At 48.1% G+C, this 9,324-nt stretch overlaps 1 protein-coding gene across 4 annotated transcripts in view; it reads left to right on the top strand.

Annotated features, from left to right (window-relative positions):
- Positions 1 to 4,611: 4,611 nt before the first annotated feature.
- LOC310684662 (mitochondrial peptide methionine sulfoxide reductase-like) overlaps positions 4,612 to 9,324 on the top strand; it is a 47,958-nt gene continuing 43,245 nt past the window's right edge. For all 4 annotated transcript variants that reach the window (XM_083456110.1, XM_083456107.1, XM_083456111.1 and 1 more), the window contains exon 1: positions 4,612 to 4,768. In XM_083456110.1, the coding sequence (XP_083312236.1) occupies positions 4,654 to 4,768 (115 nt within the window). In that variant the 5' untranslated portion in view covers positions 4,612 to 4,653. The remainder of the gene's footprint in view (positions 4,769 to 9,324) is intronic.

The raw sequence follows: 9,324 nt of genomic DNA, 5'->3' as shown, positions 1-9,324 counted from the left end.
TGGCCTTGCTAGCTAGGGGTGATGGGAGTTGTAGTTTAACAACATCTGGGGACCCACAGGTTGAGAAAGGCTGGTAGACTAAACAACATTGTATAAAGCAATACAAAAGAGCAAGCCTAGTTTTTAAACTTAGCATGGGACAAATGACTGCATACCCACGATATGTTTAAGGCACACACCCTGCTTGGGAACCGTAGTCTGCTCTTCACAAAACAACAACAACAACTTATTATTATTTCTACCATGCCCATCTGGCTGGGTTTCCCCAGCCACTCTGGGCGGCTCCCAACAGAATAAAAAATCAAACATTAAAAAACCTCCCTAAACAGGGCTGCCTTCAGATGTCTTCTAAAAGTCAGATAGTTGTTTATTTCCTTGACATCTGATGGGAGGGCGTTCCACAGGGCAGGCACCACTACCAAGAAGGCCCTCTGCCTGGTTCCCTGCAACCTCACTTCTCGCAGTGAGGGAACAGCCAGAAGGCCCTCGGCGCTGGACCTCAGTGTCTGAGCAGAACGATGGGGTTGGAGACTCTCCTTCAGGTATACTGGGCCAAGGCTGTTTAGGGCTTTAAAGGTCAACACCAACACTTTGAATTGTGCTCGGAAACGTACTGGGAGCCAATGTAGGTCTTTCAGGACCGGTGTTATATGGTCTCGGCGGCCGCTCCCAGTCACCAGTCTAGCTGCCGCATTCTGGATTAGCTGCAGTTTCCAAGTCACCTTCAAAGGTAGCCCCACATAGAGCGCATTGCAGTAGTCCAAGCGGGAGATAACTAGAGCATGCACCACTCTGGCAAGACAGTCCACAGGCACAATTCCCAGCACCCATAACAAACAACAGTTCCCAGGATTCCTTGTGGGGAGGGGACATATATTTTAAATGTTTGATAGGTACATAGCCTGAGTGTTTGTGGGGAACATTGGAAGCTGCCTTATACTGAGTCAGACCGTTGGTCCATCTAGTAATGTCTACACTAACTGGCAACGGCTTTCTGGGATTTTGGGCAGGGAATCTTTCCCAACCCCACCGGAGATGGCAGGGATTGAACCTGGGAAGTTCAGTGTGCAAAGTAGATGCTCTCCCACTGAGCTGTAGCCGGGGCATTTTGGATTGTGCTGGCGATGAAGCTCACATTAGCCTCCCATCCTTACTGTCATTTATATTGCTTTCCACAGCATGCTTTTCTTCCCAAAAGCCAGCCCCGGAGGATGGGCACACAGTTCTTAGGCAGTCCTCCATGCAAACGTTGGCAAGTCTGAACTCTACTTAGCATCATGGAGGATTTCATTAAGTGGTTTGAGGGCCTTCTCTGCACCTAATCTGCCGTGCAGATGGATGGGCAATGGACCAGCAGGAGCTGGAGCTCCAAGCCCTGAGCACATCTGATCTTGAATGAGAGCCTTGTGCAGACTGCAGAGTAAAGCTCAAATCTGGAGCCCTGTGTGGATATTCACTGTTTCCATGAAGGGATAGATGTCACAGGACCTCCAAGTGTCTCTATTTTCCAGAGACACTCCCAAGTTTACAGAAGCCATCATGGTTTCTGATTCGAACCCATTTTCCCTTAAGATGTCCCTATTTCCACCGGAGAAACGTTGCAGGGTATGGAGTTATGCGATCCCCGAGCCAAGGAGATAAGTAACTACAGTGGTACCTCGGGTTACATACGCTTCAGGTTACACACGCTTCAGGTTACAGACTCCGCTAACCCAGAAATAGTGCTTCAGGTTAAGAACTTTGCTTCAGGATGAGAACAGAAATCGTGCTCCGGCGGCGCAGCAATAGCAGGAGGCCCCATTAGCTAAAGTGGTGCTTCAGGTTAAGAACAGTTTCAGGTTAAGTACGGACCTCTGGAACGAATTAAGTACTTAACCTGAGGTACCACTGTATACATCCTTTAGAAGACACCTGAAGAGAGCCCTGTATAGGGAAGTTTTTATGTTCAATGTTTTATTATGTTTCTATATATAATGGAAGCCACCCAGAGTGGCTGGGTATTCCTATTTTCATAGCAGAAATGGGTAAATATTGGGGGGTTGGGGTATGATGTCATGGCCCAAAAGGAAACGAAGGAAGCAAGGAGAAAGACAAAGGGCTGAAGTCAGAGCTACAATTCCCAGAGTGGTTTAACAGGGATTCCCACTTCCCATGGGAATTCTGGGAATTATGCGGCTCTGTGATGGGGGAAGAGGGGTCTCCTAACATGTCTCTGCACCTTTAACAAACCACACTTCCTGGGATCCTTTGGGGCAAGAAGCCATGACTGTTTAAAATACGGTAGTTTAATACTGCTTTAAATGTATAGTGCAGATGGGTGCCTAAGAAGAAGGAAGCTGCTGGTTGTAAATAAGAAGGCAGGCAGGCAGGTGGGAAAGACTGAAGCTGGTGATTTCACCCTCAAGGATCAGCCTCAGCTACTGCCCTGAGCTCTTCCCCTGCAGCCTGGGTGGAAATTACAATAAGGAATTGCATCCTCCTCTGGATGGCTTTTTGCTCAGCCTGGCTCTGTTCAATGGTTGTGGCTTTTTGGCTCTTCATTACAGCTCAGGCTTCTCCCTCCTCCAGATTTCACTCTTTCTCATCTCCTTTCCGCACAAAAAAGGAGACTTAAATCAAAACAAAGGAGTTACGAGCACAATTAGCAGAGCAAATGGAAGTGAGGGAGAAGAAAGCAAGAGAGCTGTGAAGTAGGGGGTGTCTCCCCCTTTCTCTCTCCGCTGGCAAGAGTGTTATTAGGCACTCACAAAGATTCCTTATTAAATGCCTTTTGACATCAAGTAGGAAATTATAGGACGTGTGCATTCATTCACTCACTCAGGTGACAATTGAGCCCTGGCTGCCACACTCAGGGAGGGGGGAACGTGGGGGGAGGATAATAAAGGAGATACTGGAAGAAAAGCAAAAGACAGCAGGTTTATAAATCATGTTTCCAAAGCTTTTTCCCCCCATTGAGCAACAATACCTCTTAGATCCGAAACAAGAGATGGAAATGAGAAAAGCCAATAGTGGCTTAAGCACAACACTGCATCTCTGTATTTATTTAATCCTTTCCAACAGAAGATGCTACCTTATGCATGGGGCTGCCCTTGAAGACTGTTCAGAAATATCGGTTGGTTCGGCCCTATTATCTGGGGCTACACACATACACCATATATTCCAAGCACATGATTTCATGCAATTCTGAGAACTGCAGTTCACTCCACGCAGAGTTACAATTCCCAGCACTCTTCACAAAACAACAGGGGCCAATATTTTGGGGGTCCAAGTCATGTGCTTTAACTGCATGGGGCATAGGTACCAACTCCTTGGGGCCCTGGGTGCCTGAGCACCCACAAAAGTCCCCATGAAGAGACCGGGCACCCACAATTTTTGGTGCCAGGGCCATCCACCCTGGGCACACACAGTTGTGGGGCCAAGTTGGCACTCATGATATGGGGTATGTGCAGCAAGAGTCTTGCTGGTCCAGTTCTATTTGGCCTGTGTCAAAGGAGCTTCACTGGCTTCCAGTGCATCTCTGGGAACTATCTGAGGTGTTCGTTATAATCTCACAAACCCAAAGCCACAAGGGAGGGGCAACCAGGGTGATCAGGGAGAGACAATGCAAGAGAAAGTCTACCTCCACCTGCCACCCAACTCCAGCAATGGAATGTTCTCTCCAGTGAGGCCTGACTAACATCTTTTCAGCTTCAGGTTAAGACCTTTCTCTTTTCCAAGGCATCTGGTGGATTGTGACCGTTTATCATGGCTCAGATACCGCTGATCATTTTACTGGTGCTACCACTGTGATTCTGATGCTGTTGTTCGTTAGTGTATTGATTATTGCTCTTTTCTGTAATGTTATTCTGTTTGTAAGCTGCCTATAGACTATTTTTGTATTAGCTAATAAACAAAACCATCATCATCATCTGTTTGGGACCTGGGCACATGAAATAGCTAAGAATTATCTGCTGCCCCATGATTTTAATCGATCAATGAACCAACTCAACCCTGCAGCCTTTATTGTTATGTTGTGCTTTTTTTTGGTCACTGCTTACAGATTTTTAAACATTAAGCATCGTAGAAGCTCTTTTAAATATAAGACCCCATCTTAGCACTATATGCACATTTAAAGCAGTGTCACACCACTTTAAATAGATGTGGCTTCCCCCACAGAATCCGGTTTGTTAATGATGTTGAGTGTTGTGAGGAAAGCCCCTGTTCCCCTACAGCTGGCAGAGTTAAACCAATTCAGAGAATGGAATCTGGGGGGGGGGGGGGGAAGCAGCCTTAGCAAACTACACTTCCCAGGATTCCTTGGGGAGAGGGGGAGCCCTGACTTTTAAAGTGGTATGACACTGCATTAAATGTACAGTGTAGACGTGACCCGAATTAGTAAACATATGAAGTGTGTGTGTGTGTAAATATTTCAAACAGTGAGGCGAGGGGGGTCAACGAAAGGCAGAAAAGTAGGTACCGAGGGAGCTCCTGACGACTAAAGCACCGATTATGGGATGGAGGCGGGTGGATCTCCCAGCAGCCCACCCCGCCCCTTGCGCCGCTTGAAGCTTCATCAGCCCCACCCACCACTTTACGTCACACTTCCCGCCCCTTGGCCCCGCCCACCTCTTGTCCCGTGCCTGAGAAAAAAGTGGAAACTGGCTACTTACTTGCATGTGGGTAGCGGTGGGGCGCCCTGTTGTTGAACTGCGAGCCATGCCTGGTCCTGTACGGATGCCCTCTCGGGAAGAGGCTCTGCTAGGCAGATCTGAGGCAATCGTAGTGTCAGGTACGGGAAGAGGGAGACCCACGCGTGTCCCTGTATTTTCGTGGGGTGGGTGCAGCCGAGGTGGGAGGGGGCTTAAGAAATCCCCACCCACCATGATCAGCTATGCTTTCTGTCCTTTACCCGCCCAAATCTATCTCACAAGGCACAAGCGCCTTCCTGCTAGGAAAAAAGGGAACGCCAGTCAGATAAGGCAGGGAAGCTCCCCGTGGGGTTTGCTCCCGCGTAGACCTGCATGGGACCGGCAGAGAAGAGCAAGGAGGAAGGCATCCAACGCCGTGTAGCTCAAGAGGATCGTTAGATCCCAGGTCCTGAGTGCGGAGATTGCAGGAGGGATCCTGCGCGCACAGACGCGCGCACTTCCGTGGCGCTCCGGAGGAAGTTTTGAGCCTCCAGGAGCTCTTGGAATGTGCGTTGTTTTGTGGTTTGCAAACTGGCTCTGACGCATGACGCTCCCGGGGCAGAGAAATCGGGAGCTGGGATTTGCACCCCAAAATAAGTTATGGGTGTGCAAACTTCCGTTCGTTATCCAAGCTGCTCACGTGTCTGTGTGGAATAAGGGGCTGGGTACATGGGCTTAGCCAAGGGACAGGCAGCTGCCCCCCCATCAATTAAAATATATAGCAAACGGAGGTTCTGCCTGCCCCCTAACAAGAGGCCTGCCCCCCCCGCAACAAAAGGCCTGTGCCCCCTAACAAAAATCCTGGCTATGCCCGTGGCTGGGTGTTGAGCGTCTATGGTTCTTCCCAAATGGTGGGTCTAGGGGAGAGTGTGAGGGACCCTCCTCCTTTTCCAGGCTTACTATTGTCCTTTGCATGTTACCTGCAAAGCTGAACATTTGGATGGAGGTGAATACTATGAGATGTAGAAGACTTCTTTCTATAAAAGACTGATGAGTCAATGTGGTGTAGAGAATTTCTCACAGGTCCTATTAGTGCCATCACAGATTTTGAGCACATGACTCCCCCGCCCCCAATGAATCCTGGGAGGTGTCATTTACTCCTCAGAGAACAGTTCCCAGAACTTTGAACAACCCAAAGGTTCCCGGGGTTCTTTAGGGGAAGTCCAATGCTATACAGCGGATGTGACCTCAGACTATGGCTGCGGAGAACCCAGGTCCAGATCCCTGTGCCCAGCCACGAAAAGCTCACTGGATGGCTTTGGGACAACCTACCTTACGGGGTTGTTGTGATATTAACACTGAGAACCGTGCATGCTGTGTTGATCTCCCTGGTGGAAGTGGGACAGGAATGTAAAGCAGTGTAATAAAGTGATTTTTGACAGGAAAAGCGCAAAGGCTGAAGTCCAAGGGAGACAGCATGCCTGACCTCATTGCTTCCTGAAGCTCACACAGTCTAAAGTTCTAGTTTGTGCATGCAGTAGATAAGATTGTAAAGCCTCCTTGTCTGTTCCATTTCTAATTAGCACTAAGGAGCTGCCTGGTTATATGTTTCCCCATTTGACAAAGAAGGGATTGTACACATTGAAAACAGTATCAGGGAGAAGGCTAAGCTAGAACTCCTCACCCTGGTTTCTAGTTTGGATCCCTCACCCAGAAAAAAGTACTGTATTTTTTGCTCTATAAGACTCACTTTTTCCCTCCTAAAAAGTAAGGGGAAATGTGTGTGCGTCTTATGGAGCGAATGCAGGCTGCGCAGCTATCCCAGAAGCCAGAACAGCAAGAGGGATTGCTGCTTTCACTGTGCAGCTATCCCTCTTGCTGTTCTGGCTTCTGAGATTCAGAATATTTTTTTCTTGTTTTCCTCCTCCAAAAATTAGGTGCGTCTTGTGGTCTGGTGCGTCTTATAGAGCGAAAAATACGGTAATTCATCTCTATATTATTTATACCCTGCCCATCTGGCTGGGCTTCCCCAGCCACTCTGGGCGGCTTCCAACAAAATATTAAAATACAGTAATGCATCAAACATTTAAAGCTTCCCTAAACAGATGTCTTCTAAAAGTCTGGTAGTTGTTGTTCTTTTTGACATCTGATAGGAGGGCATTCCACAGGGCAGGCGCCACAACCGAGAAGGCCCTCTGCCTGGTTCCCTGTAACTTGGCTTCTCACAGTGAGGGAACTGCCTGAAGGCCCTCGGAGCTGGACCTCAGTGTCCGGGCAGAATGATGCAGGGTGGAGATGCTCCTTCAGGTATACTGGACTGAGGCCAAGCAGAACATGAATGTGAAATCCCTCTCCCACTGTTGTTCTCCAGCAACTGGGCCTCAAGAGGGATATACCGCCTCCGGTCCAGGATTTGGTATGATGAGCCATTGTGATGAGCGTCCACCGATACAGCCTTGCGGTCCATGAATTTTTCTAATCCTCTTTGGACGCCTTCCAAGTTGGTGGACATCACTACATTTTGAGAGGGCAAATTCCATCATTGAACTACAGCACTCTGCGAAAAGGTGCTTTCTTTTCTCTGTCCTGAATTTTCAGCTTCATGGGATGATCCTGAATTCTAGTATTAGGAGAGGGGAGGGGAGAAACTCTTATTCCACTTTCACCACACCAGGCACATTAGTTTTACAGTGGTACCTCGGGTTACAGATGCTTCAGGTTACAGACGCTTCAGGTTACAGACTCTGCAAACCCGGAAGTAGTACCTCAGGTTAAGAACTTTGAGAACTGAAATCGCACAGTGGCAGCAGGAGGCCCCATTAGCTAAAGTGGTACCTCAGGTTAAGAACAGTTTCAGGTTAATAACGGACCTTCAGAACGAATTAAGTTCTTAACCCAAGGTACCACTGTATATGCCTCAGCCACGTCCCTCTTCCTCACCCTTTTTCTAAGATAAAAATCCCAAAGCTTGTCACTGTTCCTATATGGTGAGCAGCAGGGAGATTGAGGCACAACAATGAACCCCCCCCCCCATTCATGGTAATTTTTATTTGTATATTATATTTGTATTATAGATTATAATTCTATTAATTAAGTAGGGGAATGGCCACAGCTCAATGATAGAGCATCTTCTTCACATGCAGAAGGCCCCAGGTTCAGTCCCCAGCAGGACTGGGACTGCCCCCTGCATGAAACCCTGGGGTGCTGCTGCCAGTCAGAGCGGACAATATGCAGCTAGATGGAACGGTGATCTGATTCTGTATGAGCGGGCTTCCAGTGCTCTTAATATTTTCATAGCGTTCATTAGCACCGTGACCGAGCAAACATGCACAAGAACTGTGTGTGAAAGTAATGCCATTATGAGCTAGACAGGGTGAGTTGGACATGTGCTCTCAGTAGAGGAAAAGCTCTGAGCTACATTGCTTCAGATCCTGAAGGTCCAACTGAGTTCTTCTTACAAGCAATAAAAGAAAATAATGACTTGACCATCATTTGATGCACTCTGAATTTCAGATAAGCTCTGCTGATCACCTGGAGATGGCGTGAGCATGTTTTATGCTCTCTCCATAACTTGTGTTATCTATTATTATTATTATTATTATTATTATTATTCCTCTTTATGCTGGATTGAATGGGTAGATGGTTATATGCATTAGGATGGGGGGAAATGCTTGCTGATTTCCCAGCTGCTCTTCCCAAGAGAGTGTCATCCCTGTTTACATTCTGAACATGTGCCAAGGGCCTGTGCTATGGAATGATACTGATTGGGGATGGGGTATACTGCACTCTCCATGGCAACAGATAAGTGTTGCTAGGAGACAGCGGAGGAATAAAAGGCTGGGAGGGATGCCCAGCAGCCTTCGTACCCCTCCTCCTCCTCGCCTTCCACTCTCTCTCCCCAAAGTGTCTTTTGGAACAAGATTATTCCTGAAACGTGGCGACTGTCATTGCAACCATCACATGGTAGCGCAAGGCGGTGGAGGAGTTGAGAGCATCTGAAGACCGGGTTTCTTTCTTTGCACATCTACCATGCAATAATGTCAGTCGCCATTAACCCCTGTAGTCTTGCTTGGTACAAAGGCACTTGTATGACCTTCTGCCATGTCTGTAAGAAAGGAAAAGGTGCTCACCAGTGGTGGGGCATCTTGCTTAGGAACACAGGAAGCTGCCTTCTGCTGAGTCCCATTGTCTACACAGGCTGAGCAGATGCACATTTAAAGCAGCCCGTAATATGTTTTGTTGGAAATTGTAGTTTATCCTTTACAGAGCTACAATTCCCAGTGCTCTTGAAGACTACAGTTCCTATGATTCTTTAAATGTATGATGTGTATGCGGCCTAAGTATTTGCATGGGAACTTCGGAAGCTGCCTAACCCTGAGTCAGACCATTGGTTCCTCTAGCTTAAAGGTAAAGGGACCCCCTGACCATTAGGTCCAGTCGTGACTGACTACGGGGTTGCGGCGCTCATCTCGCTTTATTGGCCGAGGGAGCTGGCGTACAGCTTCTGGGTCATGTGGCCAGCATGACTAAGCCACTTCTGGCAAACCAGAGCAGTGCAGGGAAACGCCGTTTACCTTCCGGCCGAAGTGGTACCTATTTATCTACTTGCACTTTGTGCTTTCGAACTGCTGGGTTGGCAGGAGCAGGGACAGAGCAACGGGAGCTCACCCCGTCACGGGGATTCGAACCGCCGACCTTCTGATTGGCAAGTCCTATG

The sequence above is a fragment of the Podarcis tiliguerta genome (genome assembly GCF_965153285.1).
Source record: "Podarcis tiliguerta genome assembly, chromosome: 8".
Taxonomy (NCBI): domain Eukaryota; kingdom Metazoa; phylum Chordata; class Lepidosauria; order Squamata; family Lacertidae; genus Podarcis; species Podarcis tiliguerta.
This window is presented reverse-complemented; position numbering and strand designations above follow the sequence as displayed.